Consider the following 19,704-nt stretch of genomic DNA (forward strand, 5'->3'; position numbering starts at 1 on the left):
GTTTGGGCATTGCTGAACCTCTAGCCAAATACCTGAATGTCACACCTTGTCTCATATGTTGCTGTCCCCCTGGCCTTTCCCCTGGAATCTGCTGGCTGCTTGATTTCAGAAAAGGTACTTCCTTCTGCCAGCTGCTTGGGCCCATACCTTGGAATCAAGTTTGTCTCTTCCCCTGCACTCCCTCCCACTGCTAATTCATCAGCCCTGCCTTCAAACCAGCTGCTGAACCTGGAACCTTCCTACCACCTCTGCTGTCACCACCCTGGGCAGGCCACCATCCTCTGGTGTGTCAACAGCATGAGTTGCTGGCCACCTCTCATGCCTGTCCTGGCTCTGTCTGCTACATAGGCTTCATTGCAATCAGCAGTGGGTATAAAACTAACCTACATCTTTGGAAATATTCGGCAAAAGCCCTATTGTTCCTCACTTACAGCTACTTGTTTCCAAGGTACCATAAGACCTATCTTCAGATTTCATTTTACTTCCCCTCAGCTGTGAAGCAAGAATGTGGGAATCTACCCAAGAGACAAATGCTCCTTAGAACAATCTATTACATAAAATCAAAAGGGCAATATCTGCCCAAAAGCAAAGATGAGAAGGCAGGAAGGGGTAGAAAATCAGGGAGAAAGGAAATGGGGAACCCAGGGTGGAAATGGAGAGAGTGCTGACACGTTGTGGGGAATGAAACCAAGGCCATGAAATACTTCATGTTCAAACTATCGAATGGGAATGTAATTTGCTCTGTAAACTTTCACCTAATGAACACACAAAAAAAGAGTATGGAAATCCAGATTTTTTAAATACCCCCCTCTCTCAGGTTCACCTGGCAGCTAATTCTGATTGTTGTAAACGCTGGGTGAGCCAAACATGCCACATCTGTGGGCTGGTATGACCCATGGGTCTTGGGTTTCCCTCCTCTGCATGGAAGATCCAAACAGCGAGGAAATCAGGCTCATGTGTTGGGGTGGTCAGAGCTCCCTGGGGACCCTTCTGCTCTGCCCCACACAGCTCCTTCTGCTGGGATGGTCGTCCAATACAGGGGCAGGGGGTGGCCAAGCACTGCTCACCCGGAGGTAGGTGGTCTTCGGGGTGTAGATGTGGATCTTGCCCTCCTTGTTCCAGCCCTGGCTCCTCAAGGCCACGTTCACCACCAGATTCTTGAGGGCCCAGGCCTTGCCCAGTGTCAGCTCCAGGATAGCCTGGAACATGGCGTGCTGTGGCCAATGTAGCCTGTGAGCTGCGGAGATCATCAGCCATGGACTCTCCAGGTTCAAGGCTCCTGTGAAGGGCAAAGAGGGGCAGAAGCCAGTAAGTGGGGCAGAAGTGGAGCCTCCAGCAGGTGGTAACTCCCTTCGGTGAAGAGCAGTCACAACAGTCTCCTCATGGCCACCGCAGGTACCTCTCAAAGCTGGGAATGGCTGGGATGGGGCATGAGGGAACTTTCTAGAATGATGGTAATACTTTGAATCTCAACAGCGATATGGGTTACACAGGTATACGCACCTGTCAAAACTCATCAAATGGTACCCTAGAGATAAATGCATTTCCCTCTAGTTAAAGGTAGTGTTGTTAGTTGAACATCGAGTCATTTCAGACTCACGGAGACCCCATGTGTGCACAGAAGAACTGCTCCATAGGGTTTTCAAGGCCGCGACCTTTCAGAAAGAGAACACCAGGCTTGTCTTCCAAGGCACCTCTGGGTGAGATCAAACTGCCAGTCTTTCAGTTAGTAATCTCATGCTTAACCACCGATAAAGGTACACATGTGCATATGTCTCGGGGTGAAATATACTGATGTCTATGGCTTACTTTGAACTGCAACAAAAAATAAGACGGCTCCAGACTTTCTGGAGCCATGGAGGCTGGATGAACCCCTAAAACTGTTGCCCTGAAATAATCTTTAAACCTTAAACCAAAAATATCCCTTGAAGTCTTCTTAAAACCAGACAACAGTTTACCTTAGCTAGTAAAAAAAAGTTTACCTTGAGTATTATGCTCTTTTAAGAACTATCTAGAAGCTCTGGTGGTGCAGTAGTTAAGAGCTTGGCTGCTAACCAAAAGGTCGGCAGTTCAAATCTACCAGCTGCTCCTTGGAAACCCTATGGAGCAGTTCTACTCTGCCCTGCAGGGTCGCTATGAGTCGGAATCATCTCAACGGCAATGGGTTTGGTTTTTTGGAAGAACTATCTAGATGGGACCAAAGTGACAACAGTAACATGAAAGATTAGATAGGAACCATAGGGGGCAGTAAGTTTGTGTTAATTAGGGGGGACAACTCTGAAAAGGAGCGTGAGAATGGTTGTACAACTGAATTTTACACGTAGAAATGGATGAATTGGCGTATGTTTCGCCACGTACATTCTCCACAACAAAAACAAAATAAAAAGAAAAAAGATGGATGGATAGGTGAACGGAGAGGTGATTAAGCAAGTACAGTAAAATGTTGGTGGTAGAATCTAGGTAGAGGGTGTGTGGATCTTCACTGTACAATTCTTTTAACTTTTCAGTATGTCTGGAATGTTTTCATAATAAAACGCTGGAAAAAAGAACTAGAGGCAAGGGTTTGGTAAAAGCTGGATGGGGCAGTGTAGTGTGGTGATAAAGAGCATGACCATTGCTCTTCCAAGCTATGTGATGTCTTTGAGCCTCTCCTTCCATCGTGATGAACTAAACTAGGCTGCAGAACCCCCCTCATATTTTGTGATGATTATTCCAATTCATTCACTCAAATACTGCTGCTTGAGGCTCTTGGGATCTGGCAGTAAACAAACAGGCACAGTTGCTGCCTTTTGTAGTCTTGGGGCAATGGGGAAGATGGTGAACAAATAAACACACAAGTGCCCACCTAAGTGGAACATGCTGAGTGCTGTGAAGGAAAATAAAGAGGGAATTTTATTAAGATCAGGCAGGTCACTGAAGGCTTCTCGGAGGAAATAACCACTTAGCTGAGACCTAAATTACAGATAAGTGCCAGTGGAAGTAGAAGGCAACCCCTACTGGAGATGGAAGATTTACTCTCTGCGGAGATTTACTCTCTGGGAGGCAGGGGCACCAGGCACAGCAAAGGCAGGCGGTGATCTGCCAAGCTGAAAACAGGGAGATGCTGAATAGGGAGTAGACCAGTCCTCTCCCCACTGCTATCCCTCCCGGCAGGAGATGGGAAGTTTGCTCCATAAAAGAACAGAATAACTAGAAAGAAAAGATCCATAGATGCAGACCCTGGGAGACCCCAGTGAGTGCCAGGTCCCCACTGTTATGAATTGAATTGTGTTCCACCAATATACATGTTAGAATCCTAACCCCTATACCTATAAATGTAATATAATATAATCATCTTCCATAATGTAATCAATAAATCAGTTGTGGTCATACAAGTGTAAGGTAGGTCCTAAACCTAATTGCTTCTGAGTTATATAAAGAACAGCATAGAGACAGAGACAAGCAAGCACAAACTGGGAAGACAGATGCCATATGAAGATCACAAGGAATGCACGGGGCTAATGATAAGGAAGGAACTGACATGGCCAAGACCCTGATTTAGACTTTTAGCCTCCAGGACTGTGAGAAAATTAATTTCTGTTCTTTAAAGCCACCCATTTGTGGTATTTGGGTTACAACCGCATTAGGAAACTAAGACACCACCAGGGACTGATTGCCCAGTAAGCAAGGTTAGCACGAGCTGAGGGCATCAACAAAACAGGATCACCAGTTGTTCAAAGCAAGACTCATAGATGCCAAGCAGACAGGACACAAGGAAAAGTGAGCACGGTAGTGGAAGGGAACTGGCAGGGCATTAAACGAAACCGATACCAGCTCCAGTGCGTAAGAATGTGCTGGCCGGAAATAAAATTCACGCAGGGTCATGAGGGCATCCACATGCAAGGTTGTTTAAGCTATGAGGCTCCTACCTCTTCAACACCTTCATTGACATCTGTCTCCTACAGTCCCCTCCCATGTAACTGAAACTCCTTATCTCAGTGGGTCTCTTGGGAGTATACTATTTCTTTCCAGTAAACAAGAGGCGAGGGTGCGCTGTCAGAGTCTAACTCTTGTTATATTTAGCCACTAAAAATTTTCTAATCCAGTTCATCTCATTCTGTTAACATGGCATATGCCACTTTTGTATTCAATCGCTAATATTATAAAAAAAAAAAAAAAATTATAGTCGTGCTTAAAAAGAGGTTACATCATGGATAGGTAAGACACACACTTACACATATACATGTACACATGTATATACATATATAACTCACATTTCCCATTCATATGTGTCAGCAAGCAGAGGAGGGGACACCACAGATTATCAGTGTTTAGGGCCCTCACGTGCCTTAATCCATCCCTGGACACCACCCAATTGCTCAAAACGGAAGCCCAGCAGTCAACAAGTACTCCCCACCCCCAAGTAACTCACTCTTCAACCTGAGCACAGACCCAAGATCTCCTGATATTTGGGGAAAGCCTCTAACAGGAAAGACAGAAACAAGAAGAAAATCACAAGGAATGGATAAAACCCCCCAAATTCCATAATTTATACCTCAGAGAAGATATTGCATTCATGAAACCAAAACCAAAACCCGTTGCCATTGAGTCAATTCCGACTCATAGCAACCCTATAGTTGTTCATGAAACTGGATGCTATTAAAAAAAAAAAAAGAAAAGGGAACTTTCCACAACAAAAAAGTTCTTAGAAATATACAATAGCCAAAACATAAGTGTCAGTAGAAGGGTTGGCCGATGAGGTTGAGGAAATCAGCTCTCAAAATAGAACAAAAGGAAAATGAGATGGAACAAAGGAGAGAAAAGAAGAGACTCAGTTTCTGACCAACATCTGACCAAAAAGAATTCCAGAAAACAAAGGAAAGGAAATTATCAAAGAAATTGTACAAGAAAATTTCCCAGACCTGAATGATGAGTTTGCAAATTGAAAGGGCTTTTGCTAAGTGCCCAGTGCAATGGACAAACATAGAATCACAACAAGGCCGTCATCATGAGATTTTAGGCACTAGGAATAAAGACAAGCTCCCAAAAGCTTCCAGAAAGTGAGAAAATCACAAAGGATCATGGATCAGAAATAGCATCAGACCTCTCAACTAGTTCTAAACAACAGTGGAACTATCTTCAAAATCCCAAGGGAAAATTATTTCCAACTTACAATTCTCTGCTCAAATTATCCAGGTAAAATGAAGGGACTTTAAACATTCAAAACTCATTTCCATTAGGTTGATTTTGAATCACAGAGACTCTATAGGACAGAGTAGAACTGTCCCATAGGGTTTCAAAGCTGCTGTACATCTTTACAGAAGCAGACTGCCATATTTTTCTCCCGTGGAGCGGCTGGTGGGTTTGAACCACCAACCTTTTGGTTAGCAGCCAAGCACTTAACCACTGCTCCACCAGAGCTCCTTTTAAACATTCAGGGGCTCTCAAAATGTTTACTTTCCATGTGTTCTATTTCAGGAAGCTTCTGAAGGATGTGCTCCACCAGAATAAAGGAGCAAATCAAGAAAGAAGATGACATGGGATGCAAGAAACAGGGGTTGTGACCCAGAGGTGGAAGAAATTCTCAGGGTAATGGTGAAGGGAGGACCACAGCTGTTCCACTAGTCTACACTGGAGCAGGAGGACAGAAGCTCCAGGGAGAGTCTCCAAGAAAAATAGGATAAATGTTTGAAGCCAATACATTATCTGATACGTTTGTCTGGAGAAGAGTTTTGTTATGTCTAGAGAGGAGTTTTGTTACGTTGAGGAAAATTCTGGAAAACTAATCAAATAGGGGGAGAGGCAATTATAACTCTGGGAAAAACAAAAAAGTTGCAATCTTAGTACAACATGTGTCTCAGCCATGAAGAACATTTACAGAGTCAAAATTATGTAAACATTGAACACCGATTTAACAAAATGTTAATCCTCTTTTAGGAGGATGGAGGGAAAGAGACCTTTGAAAAGGGCTGGCATAAGAAATCCTTAGTAAGAAATCTATGGAGAATGCCTAAAACAGAAAAATCAAGAAATAGCAGCATGATGGTATTATTTTCAAATACAGAGGGTAAAAGAAGAAACATCTCAAATAGCTTATAGTGACTGCTTGGTGAGTAAGACTTGAGTCAGGAAGACATGGAGCAGATTACTGTTTTTGTTATACACCATTTAAAAATTTTTTTTTAAATTTCAAGTATATACAAAAGTAGAAACCGTAATATAATGAACCAGCCATACGACAATTACTCAGCTCCAACAACAACGAACTCATTGTCTAATTCACTTTTTGAATTAATTCAAAGAATTGTTGTTGTTGTTGTTAGATGCCGTCGAGTCAGCTCCAACTCATAGCGACCCTATGCACAACAGAAGGAAATACTGCCCGGTCCTGCGTCATCCTTACAATTGTTGTTATGCTTGAGCTCATTGTTGCAGCCACTGTGTCAATCCATCTCATTGAGGGTCTTCTTCTTTTCCGCTGACCCTGTACTCTGCCAAGCATGATGTCCTTCCCCAGGGACTCATCCCTCCTGACAACATGTCCAAAGTATGTAAGACACAGTCTCGCCATCCTTGCTTCTAAGAAGCATTCTGGTTGTACTTTTAAGACAGATTTGTTCGTTCTTTTGGCAGTCCATGGTATATTCAATATTCTTTGCCAACACCACAATTCAAAGGTGTCAATTCTTCTTCGGTCTTCCTTAATCATTGTCCAGATTTCACATGCATATGATGTGACTGAAAATACCATGGCTTGGGTCAGACACACCTTAGTCTTCAAGGTGACATCTTTGCTCTTCAACACTTTAAAGAGGTCCTTTGCAGCAGATTTACCCAATGCAATGCGTCTTTTGATTTCTTGGCTGCTGTTTCCATGGCTGTTGATTGTCGATCCAAGTAAGACGAAATCTTTGACAACTTCAATCTTTTCTCTGTTTATCGTGATGTTGTTTATTGGTCCTGTTGTGAGGATTTTTGTTTTCTTTATGTTGAGGTGCAATCCATACTGAAGGCTGTGGTCTTTGATCTTCATTAGTAAGTGCTTCAAGTCCTCTTCACTTTCAGCAAGCAAGGTTGTGACATCTGCATAACGCAGGTCGTTAATGAGTCTTCCTCCAATCCTGATGCCCCGTTCTTCTTCATATAGTCCAGCTTCTCGGATTATTTGCCAGCATATGGATTGAATAGGTATGGTGAAAGAACACAACCCTGACGCACACCTTTCCTGACTTTAAACCAATCAGTAACCCCTTGTTCTCTCCGAACAACTGCCTCTTGATCTATGTAAAGGTTCCTTATGAGCACAATTAAGTGTTCTGGAATTCCTATTCTTCACAATGTTATCCATAATTTGTTATGATCCACAAGTTGAATGCCTTTGCATAGTGAATAAAACACAGAAAACATCCTTCTGGTATTCTCTGCTTTCAGCCAGGATCCATCTGACATCACAATGATATCCCTGGTTCCACGTCCTCTTCTGAAACCGGCCTGAATTTCTGGCAGTTCCCTGTCAATACACTGCTGCAGCCATTTTTGAATGATCTTTAGCAAAATTTTGCTTGCGTGTGACATTAATGATATTGTTCTATAATTTCCACATTCAGTTGGATCACCTTTCTTGGGAATTTCAAAGAATAAACTATAGTAAATCTGTTTCTAAAAGGCAAGGAAAACAGTGTTCCAAGGAGAACAGCAGCAAATGCTAAGGGCCTCTCAAAATGTTTACCTGCCATGTACCCTCTCCCAGGAAGCTACTAGAGGATGTGCTCCATCAGAACAAAGGAGTAAACCAAGGTAGGGAACAATTTATCATGTTTGGGAAACAGAAACGAGCTCAATGTGGCTGCAGGACAAGAGGTAACAGGAAGAGTGGGGATAAGAGAAGATTGGTGAGGTAGGCAGGGGCTAGATCATGTTGAGCTTTACAGGTCAGGGTAAAAAGTCTGGCTGTAATTCTAAGTGTCATGGGACACAAAGGAGGTAGTGAGGCAAAACAAAAAGGAAAGGGTTCTAGGTGGTTGGCACACCTTGAACAAGGGCCTAGAGGCCAGAAATCCGAACCACTAGTGAAGGATACTCCAGTCAACACTCACCTTCCCACTTCCACAGGGTGGCCCGGGATCTGTCCTTCCACTGCAAGCCAGCCACCAAGGGCAGCCGCCCATCGTACTGCACCTTCAGGTGTGTGCTGCTCTCCACATGGGGCTGGCGGAGGCTTGAGTGGTACAGCTGTGTCCGGTAATCCATCTGCCTCTCAGGCACCTGCAGCACAAACTGGAGAAATTCCACACCCAAGATGCCCATTGCATCATGCCACTCCCAGCCCAAAATGTTCCACTTGTTCTTCACTATAGCAACTAAGCCCCTGGCTGTCAGGATCTGCCCCGACTCCACCACCCAAGCCATACAAGCCATAGCTCCTATCGTTCTGCACCTTACCTGTTACCTTCTAAATATACAGGTGAGAAAGTAAAAAATATCTTGGACTGAAAATTAAAAATCTGCCCAGCCATTCATCAGACTGATATAAGAGACACAGATTAAGTCAGAAACTTCACATCGTGACATCTGCCTCAGAGACCCTCCTGACACACACACACACACACACACACACAAACACACACATCTGCCTATGGAGGCACATCCATGGTTGTTCAGACACGCCCTTGTAAAAACCACCAAGAGGGAACTGGACAAACAAAATGTGGGAGAGCCACACATGGAATACTGCACGGCCACTTAAAAGATTACAGTCTATCCCTACAAAATAACATAGAAGGAAACAGCCTAAATGGCTATCCACAGATGAACGGATAAACCAAATGGGGTACGTACACACATACAGTGGACTATTTCTCAGTCATAAAGCGAAATGAAGTCCTAATACATGCTATGACACGGACGAAGTTTGAAAACATCATGCTGAGCCAAGTAAGTCAGTCACAAAAGGACAGATACTGTATGGTAGTATCACTTACGTGAAATAAGCAAACATAGAAAAGCCAAAGATGATTAACGGTTACCCAGAGTGAGAGGGAGGGGAAAGGGGGAGTTTTTGCTAAGTGGGTGTTGAGTGTATGTTAATGGTGGTGGAATAATTTGGAAAAGGATAACGAGAATGGCTGTACAACATGAAGGATGTAATCAATGTCCCTGCACCATACATAACTACAGACACTGTATTGACAATGTTCTAATGTGTATATTGCACAATAAGAAAATTAATAAAAAATGTTAAGTGTAAGAAAAACTAAGTGTGGGGTATTTGGGAACTCTCTTACTATCTTTACAACTTTTCTGTAAATGTACAACTATTCAAAAATAAAAAAGCTTATTTAAAAAAAAAAAAAAAGACATGGAAAGTTTTCCAAGACCCATTGCCGAAGAAGGCACAGCAAGACACACCAAGTGAAACTATGTGCTTCTGACAAGTCCACAGAAGAAACGAACAGGAGAACATCTCTGCTCTGTGTCTTAGACTATAACCACTGTCGCCTCCAGGTGGCTGACAAGGAGACCAGTATTGGGGTGGCATTGGTTAAAGGGAATTTTAGCCTGATTTTATTTATTTTCTTAATCTTATTTTCTTGTTGGTGTTGGGAATATACACAGCAAAACATAAACTCATCCAACCGTTTCTACATGTACAATTCACAGACACTGGTTCCATCCTTTGAGCTATGCAACCATTCTCACCCTCCTTTTCAGAATTCAGTTTTAGCCTCATTTTAAATGACTTATTTTTTTTACAAGGTGAATTTATTCATGCAGTATTGGTACAAGTTAAAATCAATTTAAAAATAAACACAAAAAGTGTGTGTCTCATAAGAGCACATCACCTGTTCAGTTGACGGGCACACGATCAATCCCAACATACTAAAAAGAATGAACTCTGTTTTTGGGTTCAGTTGTGTCCTCCAAAAAGATATGTTAAAGTCATAACCTTCCTGTGGTTGACTGAATCGTGTCCCCCCAAAATATGTTACTGGAGTCTTGGCCCCTGTACCTGTGGATGTGATCCTATTTGGAAATAGGGCTTTCTTTTGTTATGTTAATTAGGTCATACAAGTGGAGGGTGGGTCCTAAACCTAATCACATCTGAGTTATAAAAAGAGCAGACGGACAGAGACACACAGGGGTTAGACAGACGCCATGTAAGGACCCATCCATCTACAAGCAAAGGAGTGCCAAAGATACTAGAACTAGGAGAGGCCCGTGGAAAGAACTGATACAGTTGAGACCCTGATTTGGACTTTCAGCCTCCAGAACTACGACAAAATAAATTTCTGTTCTTTAAAGCCACCTGCTTGCAATATTTTGTTATGGCAGCACTAGGTAACTAAAACACCACAACTAACCAATCAACCCATTGTTGTCGAGTCAATTCTGACTCATAGTGACCCTATAGGACAAAGCAGATCTGCCCCATAGGGTTCCCAAGACCGACAGTCATGTCTTTCTCCTGTAGAATGCAGTGGGGGGTAAGACGCCCCAGTACCTATGAATATGACCTTGTTCGGCAATAACGTCTTGCACATGTGATCAAAACGAGGACGTACTAAATTAGGGTGGGTCCTAATCCACCATAAGGAGCCCTGATGGCGCAGTGGATAAAGTACTTGGCTCCTAACTGAAAGGTCGCCAGTTCGAACCCAAGTGGTGCTCTGTGGGAGAGAGATGTGGCAGTCTGCTTCTGTAAAGATTACAGCCTTGGAGACCCTATGGGGCGGTTCTACTCTGTCCCATAGGGTTGCTATGAGTCGGAATTGACTCGACGGCAATGGGTTTGGGTTTTTTTCCCTAATCGAATATGGCTGGTGTCCTTATAAAAGAAGAGACCCAGACATAGAGGGAATACAGCCACGTGACCACAGAGGCAGAGGCTGCAATGAGACCTTTACAAACCAAGGAATACCCGAGGCCACCAAAAGCTGGAAGAGGCAAGGAAGGATTCTCCCCTAGAGCCTTCAGAGGGAGCATGGCCCCATCGCCACCTTGGTTTAGGACTCCCAGCCTCCAGAACAAGGAGCCCTGGCGAGGCAGTGGTTAAGCACTCCACTACTAGCCAAAAGGTCCGTGGTTTGAACCCACCAAACGCTCCATGGGAGAAACATGTGCAGTCTGCTTCTGTAAAGATTACTGCCTTGAAAACCCTATGAGGCAGCTCTTCTCTGCCCTATACAGTTGCTAAGAGTCGAATCGACTTGACAGCAAAGGGGTAAGCCTCCAGAACGTAGGGGTCCCTGGGTGACGCAAATGGTTAAACACTCAACTGCTACCCAAAAGGTTGGCAGTTCAAACATACCTGGAAGCGCCTCAGAGAACAGGCCTGGTGATCTGCTTCCAAAAGGTCACAGCCTTAAAAACCCTATGGAGCAGTTTACTCTGCATGCATGGGGTCAAATGGGGTCGCCATGAGTCGGAATCAACTCCATGGCAACTAATAGCAACAAGAAGTCTCTAGAACTGTGGACAATAAATTTCTGTTGTTATAAACCACCCAGTTTGCGGTACTTTGTTGCCACAAACAAAGCCCTAAGAAGCTAATACACCCTCCCAAGGTAAAACCTAAAAATGAACTCTTGTTCCCAAAACACATTTTACAGTTGGAAAACTGCATTTCACAAGCCTAGCAGATAATGGCGGCCAGGTCCTTGGCAGCTGTTGGCACTCAGAGGCCCCCCTCATGGAGTTAGGTGCTCATTTGCCTGGAGCCTGGAGGTGAAAACGGTGATGTTGCTAAGCCTGAATTTTGGCTGTGGGGTTGTGACTTAGCAACCAGGGCCTGAGGCTGACACACTAGGACCTTCCCAGCTCCCTCCATCCCTGCTGGCCTGCAGGGACTCGGCAGCTCACCTCCATGAAGTAATTGCTCAGGGCGGGGCCTGAGTCGTTCCTAAAGGTCTGGCTGACACGGAGGCGCCTCTTGTTGTTGGCCTCGTCCCAACGATCCCCAAAGCTGGCCTCCAGCTGCGAGTGTACGAGGCCGGAGTCCTCCTTGTGCTGAACCTGGACCTGAGACACACACTCCAGTGAGACCCCCTGAGGCCTGCCCAGTCCCCGGGCTCTTCTCCGCCACCACCCGTGGGGCACAGGTAGGCTTACTTTCTGGGGAGAAGGTTCTATGAGAGGCACGGATTTTTTGCATTGATTTTGATTTTTTAATTTAAGAACTATGTTACTGCATTAGAATATGATTCATCATGATGACTAAGTTTTTTACACCCTAGTTTTTTAAATTTTGCACCTGAGGTGAGTGTCTTAGTCACCATGCCCTACCTAGTCTGCTCCCCAACATGGTGCTAGAAGGGCCGGCAGCCCTGCGGGCCGGGCCCTCTGGGGAAATGATGCTGATCTGCTTCATGTAAACCTGGGGCTTTGCTGCCCCCCACTCTTCCATGGTAGCTTCTGGTCCCAGCTTCCTGGATAGAGCCTACCTGGCTCAGGGTCTCACACCTTCAGGCTCCTGGGATTCTCTCCCACCTCTAGGGACGTGGTTGAGGCAACACACTCTTCCTGAGTGTCAAGAGGGTGCCAAGCTTGGCACTGGACACCAGGTACCCAAAAGTAACAAGCTAGACATGGACCTTGCCCTTGTGGAGGAGACAGTCCCATGGGGAAGGCGGATCTTTAAACAGGTAAATGAACGAATGCTCCCTTTGTTCATCCTTCCAGCCACTCTGGCTGCCTACCAGTCCTTTACACATTCCAGTCTCCCTCCTACCCCAGGGCCTCTGCACATGCTGGTGCCTCTGCTTTCATGGGACTGATATTGCCTCATGTTTTCATTTTAGCTTAAACATTACTTTCCCAAAGAATCCTTTCCCAGTCCCGCATCCAAACTAGACTCCCCTCTGCTGTGCTCGCTTAACCTCTGCTCTGTTTACCACTCATGGCAATTAGCTTTCTGTTGATCTGGCTTTCCTCTCTCTCTCTCTCTGTCCCCCTGCCACTCAGCAGTGGGGTGGCAAGGACCAGGTGCTGCCTTTGTTCACAGACGAACCCCCAATACTGGGAATACTGTAGATGTTTAGTAAATGCCTATGTTACGGGTTAACCTGTGTCTCCCCAAAATAGGTTATAAATCCTAACCCCTACAGTGGTTATGGAGCCCTATTGGCACAGCGGTTAAGACCTTGGCTGCTAACCAAAAGGTTGGCAGTTCAAATCTACCAGCCACTCCTTGGAAACCCTATGGGGCATTTCTACTCTGTCCCATAGGGTCACTATGAGTCAGAATTGACCCTACAGAAATTGGTTATAATGGTTATAAGCCCATTCAGAAATGGGTTTTCTTTGTTATGTTAATGAGCCAGTATTAGCGTAGGGTGTGCCTTAAATCAATCTCTTTCGAGATATAAAAGAGCAGATGAAGCAAGCAAGTAGTTGGGGGAAGAGAGATGCCCCACCACATGAGATCTCCAAGGAACCAAGACACAAAAGCTGAAAAGAGACAAGGACCTTCCCTCAGAGCCGACAAGAGAGAGAAAGTCTTCCCCTATAGCCAGCGTCCTGAATTTGGACTTCTAGCATCCTAAACAATGAGATAATAAATTTCTGTTCGTCAAAGCCACCCACTTGTGGTATTTCTGTTACAGCAGCTCCAGGTAAGTAAAGCAGTCTGTCTGAACGGTTCATTTTATGTGTCAGCTTGGCTAGGCTACCGTGCCCAGTTGCTTGGTCAGACATTTAGTCCAGATGCTCTTATGAAGTAATCAAGAAAAAAAAAACCAAATTCGTTGCTGTCAAGTCGATTCCAACTCATAGCAACTCTACAGGACAGAGTAAAACTGCCCCATGGGGTTTCCAAGGAGTAGCTGGTGAATTTGAACTGCCTACCTTTTAGTTAGCAGCCATAGCTCTTAACTACTTCATGTGATTAAATCAGCTGGCCTTAAGTAAACAGATTAAAATCCTCTATAAAATGTGGGCAGGCCTTATCCAATCAGCCTTAAGAACAAAAAGGGAATTTTCCCTAGGGTGTATTCTGCCTCCAAACTATATACAGGTATCTTGCCAGAACTCTTCTCCTCTTCCCATCACCTGACCTATGGATTTTGGGATACTTTCTCTCTCTGGACATATGGATACATATATACATATATACACACATACATAAAAAATACACACATATATATACCATTGGGTCTGTTTCTCCAGAGAAACCTAAGACAATAAATAAATGACTTAAATAAAAAATAATTTAAATAAATGCAGAACTGAAGACAAGGCCTGAAGTTCCAAACCCTGATCTGTCTGCCGTAGCTACACGACCTTAAGCAAGTCCACCTCTTTGAGGAGTTTGGGGTGCTCAAGCCCCGACCACCCCCGGCCCCATTGCACTCCAGTCCCCTGCTGAGCACCTACCTTGTGGTTGAAGGCAGGGACCTGCGTGCAGTGGAGCTTGTGGTCCAGCGCCAGCCTGTAGATGCCGCCTGCACCGTGCTCTGCCCGCAGCTCCTGCCTGGTGCTGCACTCCTGCTCTGGCCGCCTCGCCTGACCTGTGTCCGTCAACCCGAGGCCCTGCCTTTCTGCTCCCAGGCAGCCCCCAACCCAGTCGGGCCTCAGCCAATGCCCCCCCCCCCCCGGGGCCTCCCCCACATAGCTCCATTGGAACCCACTGATGGGCAGTTTTAAGAGATGGGCAGGATGTCTGCCCACCTCCTGTTTCTCTGCCCCGCCTCCCCACGTGTACTTGTTTTTTAATGGGGAGGTACACAGTCACATTCAGAGCGAAAGAGGCAACTAGTGGCTAAGGACATGGCAAGAGCAGCGCCTTCACCCCCGTAGCCCCAACCCCCAGGCGGGGCAGGTCCCACCAACCCACCCCACCCCACCAGGTGCCAGTGTGTACCCTGGAGGCCGTACTTGATCCTCAGGATGTTGGTCCAGTGGTGGCCCCGAAGCTGCAGCAGGCCCAGGGCGTACAGCCCCAGGAGCCCCGGCAGAAAAAGGTCACCACCCAGAGCCACTACCTGTAGCCCGTCCTCCACCTTCTTCTCCAGCAGCACTGTAGGGAGGAAGTGATGGCCGAGAGGCGCAGGACTGGCGTATGGCTCCACCCAGGGAATGACACCCCTACCCCCAGGACCAGGCAAGAAGATGGGAGGCAGGAGACTGCAGGGACCAGGCCAGGGTGAGCTGCTCCCAACCCCCGATTTCTCATGCCTGAGGGAGGCTGACAATGGGGCTGCAGGTAGTTTTATTTGCACTGTGGGTGGCAACTCAGAAAATCCATTCTGTGGGTCCTAGGTCCCTAGATGGTACACACAGTTTGTGCTCAACCTCTAACCTACAGGTTGGCAGTTCAGCCCCACCCAGCAGTACCATGAAAGAAAGGCCTGGTGACCTGCTTCCATAAAGATTAAGGCCAAGAAAATCCCACGGGCAGCTCTACTCTGTCACATGGGGTTGCCATGAGTCGGAACTGATTCAACAACACACAATAACAATGGGCAAAAGTTTTTTAAAATGAAGTCGAAGTAAAATGGAATGGAAGAGAAGAGAAATGGCGGTGTGTATGTGTTATCTGGGTAAATTCTACTTTCTGAAACATTGGTTTCTGCTCCATGAGTATGTGTGCACACTGATGTTCAGCCAGAACACACAGTACGGCAAGGCACTTGTTAAAACACTGAAAAACGCTCCTGCCGCGTGGTCAGCACAATCCTTGGCTTGTACAAACTGTTAATGCACTTGGTGCTAACCAAAAGGTTGGAGGTTTGAGTCTACCCAGAGGCGCCTCGGAGGAAAGGCCTGGCTATCTACTCCTAAAAAAGCAGTCATTAAAAACGCTGTGGAGCACAGTTCTACTCTGACATACATCAGGTCACAATGAGTCAGAATCAATTGGATGGCCACTGGGAAATGCGGTCAACAGCCACCACCTCAAGTGTCCCTGTCCCTGACCTTCCTCAGGACTCCCCAGAATGCCTCATGACGAGCCCCTAAAGGTGACACCCAGGCCCACTCCAGCACAACAGGAGGCATGTTCTTGGACTGACCAGTGCCTGGGCCAGCCCCTGCATTCAATATTTTAAACGGTACGCTGTGTCATTTGGGGTCAAAATGCAAAATGTGTTTCTTACTGCGGACTAGAATCGAAATAGTCCAAAAGCTGCTGTTTGAAGGTACGGAAGAGGCATGGGGGTGGAGGGGGAAGTAGTACATTAGAAAGGGAGCCTGGGGGGCTCAAGGAGAAGCTATGAGTGGCTATAGAGCCTGGATTTCTCCTTAGGTGGGATGTTGGTATTACGGATGGGAATTACAAAAGGGGCCCTTAGTCCCCATAGCCTGATCACTGAAGATAGGGTTAGGGCATGGGGGCCATGGGTGAGGGGGTTCCACCTCCTACCTGACATGTAGGCCTGGTCGCTCAGCAGGTTGCTCAGGGCCACAGAGAAGGCCAGCTTGCTGCCAGCCTGCAGGGTGAGGTTCCCAGCCAGGACCATGGGGTTGCCTGCCCTCACTAGCTTCACCTCCAGCTGGGCCTCAAACCACTGGGCCCCACCATCCGCCGCTGGCTGCAGGTCGCTCCTGCCCTGAAAAGGCCCAACATCAGCTGGGAAGGGCACCGAAAGGAAAGGTTCTCCTGCATGTCTTTTACTGCTGTTGTTACTGTGGTGGGATATACATTTAATAAAATATTTACCATATCAACCACTTTTTAGTGTACAGCTCAGTGACATCAATCACATTCCCCATGCTGTGCAACCATCACACTATCTGTTTCCAAATTTCTCCATCCACTCAACAGAAACTCAGACCTCTTTAAGCAATACCTTCCCCTTCCCCTCTTATCCTCCTTTGTTGCTGTTGTTCAAAAAAAAAAAAAAAAACATTGCCATCGAGTGGATTCTGACTCATAGTGACCTTATGGGTCAGAGTAGAACTGCCCCATAGAGTTTCCATGGAGCGACTGATGGATTCGAACTGCCAACCCTTTGGTTAGCAGCCACAGCTCTTCACCACTGAGCTTTTGTTAGGTGCCGTGAAAAGTTGATTCAGACTCATAGTGACCCCGTGTGACAGAGTAGAACTGTACCATAGGGTTTTCTAGGCTATAATCTTTACGGGAACAGATTGCTAGGTCTTTCTCCTGCAGAGCTGCTGGGTGAGTTCAAACTGCCAACCTTTTGGTTAGCAGCCATGTGCTTAACTGTTGCATCACCAGGGCTCCTTACCCGCCCCTGGTAACCACTAATAAAGTTCGTTCTCTATGCATTTCCCTATTCTAGATATTTCATATAGTGGGATCACATAGTATTTGTCCCCATGTCATTCTTAAATACCATCAAGTCTGATCCAACTTGAGCCCCACTCTGCTGCCTTATATTCATGAGCTCCTCTACCTGCTTCCCTACCCCATATGGGGTTACTGAGAGACTTCAAGAGAACTGCATGGGGTACCCTGGGCCCAGGACCACCCACAGGGCAGCCAGAACAGGCTTTGGGAAGCTCCAGCTGTTTCCGCTTTTGTGATGGGCCTGGGGCAGATGGAACTCGAGTTTCTCTAAAGCCAAATGCTTCCAGGCTGCTGTCAGCTCTCTGGGGAGCAGCAGAGGGTCCTCGGGAGGCGAAGGCAATTAGCGCTTCTCATTTCCCAAACAGTGGAAGCCTGAGGGCTCCCAGGGGCTCTGCAAGCCATTTGCAGGGCTCAGCAGTCAGCAGGTCTGGGAGAAAGCCAGCTTCCCTGGCAGCTTTTCTGCCACCCAGCCACAGCAGAGGTGGGAACGGGGACAATCCAGCCCCAGCTCTAGATGCTAACTCCAGACTTCCTTGAGAAATCACTGGAAATCGAAGCCTCATTGCCTCATTGCCAGGGGTACCCAGAGGTTCAGCTTGAGGAGAGGTCTAAAGCTGCTGTTTTTTACCGTTTGGGAGTCACAGACCCAGGTGAGAACTGGACGAAAGTGCTAAACCCTGTCCCTGGGAGGATGGGCAGATGCAAAAATTCTGCACACAATTTCAGGGCCTCAATGACCCACTGAGTTCCCTCCAGGCACCCTGGTTAAGAACTCGCGATCCCATGTGTTACAGGGTCACAGTGAATGGGAAGGAGAATCATCATTACCATCCAGCTCAATTTTCTTCTTGGGATGGAGAAGCCTGAACCGGAACTTCCTCTGGGGCAAGAGTAGAGCTGCTCCATAGGGTTTCTTGGTTGTAATCTCTTGGTTAAGTGCTACGGCTGCTAACCAAAGTGTCGGCAGTTCGAATCCGCTAGGTGCTCCTTGGAAACTCTATGGGGCAGTTCTACTCTGTTCTATAGGGTCGCTATGAGTCGGAATTGACTCGACGGCATTGGGTTTTTTTTTTTTTTTAATCTTTCTGAAAGTAGATCACCAGGCCTTTTTTCTGGGGCACCACTGGGTGAGCTGGAGCCAACAGCCTTTAGTTTACCAGCTGTGCAAAATCCGTTTGCACTATTCAGGGACCTTTAGGTGTATTGGCTATTTTTTAAAAAATTAAATAAAATTTAACCTGTGCCAGCACATGATAGTATAAAAAGATAGCAAAGATATATTTTTGAGTAACAAAAACCAAGGTGTAAACAAAGACTAGAGTGTGAGCCTTCTGTATAAAACAAACAAACAAAAAAAACCCAAAGGTTTTGCAGGCATATAGCCTGGTGGATACGTCAACATTTCTTCTGGAAATTTTTTAATGTTTTAACTTGGCCTTTTATACCTTTCTGTACTCCAAAATTTTTAAGGCATTTCCTGCATTCTGTTAACATCAGTGGGACTAGCAAGGGTAGAAATTGAGCCCATTCTTTCTTCTTTAAATTTTTCTGGGTAATAAGAACTAATAGGTGCTGACAGGTAGAAGAGGAAGAGCTGCTGAAACCCCAAAGGATGTGGGACCGTTAAGCGGAGACCTGGGGTCAGAAATGCCTGGGTAGATGGCAGGTCCCTGGGACAGATGGGCCGAGGACATGGAGCACACCTTGATATAGTAGACATCCCTGTCATCCAGGATCAGTTCCAGGTGGCCCATGTGGGTACTCCGGAGAGCTTCTATCTTTCCTGGGAGACAAGTGGAGAGTTTAGAGATCTGCATTCAACATCCTGGCTCTGCCCCTGCATTTGCTGGGGGACCCCCTGCTGGTTCCTTAACCTCTGAGCCTGTGGCTCCCCCACCCTCCTGTAAATGGGGCTGGGTTTAGCGCTGACGTCACAGGGACAGGTGCCCAGCCCTGGGCCTGGCACATGGCGAGGGTCACAGTGAATGGGAAGAAGAATCATCATTACCGTCCAGCTCAATTTTCTTCTTGGGATGGAGAAGCCTGAACCGGAACTTCCTCTGGGGCAAGCTATAGCTGATGTCCACCCCGACATCCCTCAGAACCTCTGACTTGGGCGTGCCCATGAAGATGTGGGCTGTGGCTTCTTCAGGGAGCCAGCTGTCCTTCTAGAAACACAGTAGGGTCCTAAGGACTGAGAACCCCTCCCTGGTCCTGCGGATCCCCTTTTCCAGAGAAAAGGCCCTACCCCCACACTTCTAAACCTTGACCTTACAAGAGAAGAACCCAACCAGGTATTTTTTGGCATCTAAAATTGTACCCTGGGGGAGAGCAGAGCCCTGCAGAACAGCCCGAAATCATATATGTTGTTGTTAGCTGCCAGTGAGTCCACCAAACATGACCTAGTTTGGGGTAATCAGAGCAGGCTTCCCATAGAAGGTGACTTCTAAACTGAGGAATTCAAAATTAACAAGTCA

General features: G+C 46.3%; 1 protein-coding gene across 1 annotated transcript in view; it reads right to left on the bottom strand.

The window, feature by feature from the left end:
* LOC126087495 (uncharacterized) overlaps positions 1–19,704 on the bottom strand; it is a 153,667-nt gene that overhangs the window by 83,003 nt on the left and 50,960 nt on the right. Inside the window, exons 23-30 of the mRNA XM_049905028.1 lie at positions 19,236–19,395; positions 18,931–19,010; positions 16,337–16,523; positions 14,837–14,992; positions 14,350–14,483; positions 11,839–11,997; positions 8,076–8,256; positions 1,068–1,279 (exon numbers count right to left, since the gene is read on the bottom strand). Coding sequence (XP_049760985.1) covers positions 1,068–1,279; positions 8,076–8,256; positions 11,839–11,997; positions 14,350–14,483; positions 14,837–14,992; positions 16,337–16,523; positions 18,931–19,010; positions 19,236–19,395 — 1,269 coding nt within the window. The remainder of the gene's footprint in view (positions 1–1,067; positions 1,280–8,075; positions 8,257–11,838; positions 11,998–14,349; positions 14,484–14,836; positions 14,993–16,336; positions 16,524–18,930; positions 19,011–19,235; positions 19,396–19,704) is intronic.

The sequence above is a fragment of the Elephas maximus genome, chromosome 12 (genome assembly GCF_024166365.1).
Source record: "Elephas maximus indicus isolate mEleMax1 chromosome 12, mEleMax1 primary haplotype, whole genome shotgun sequence".
NCBI classification, from domain to species: Eukaryota; Metazoa; Chordata; class Mammalia; order Proboscidea; family Elephantidae; genus Elephas; species Elephas maximus.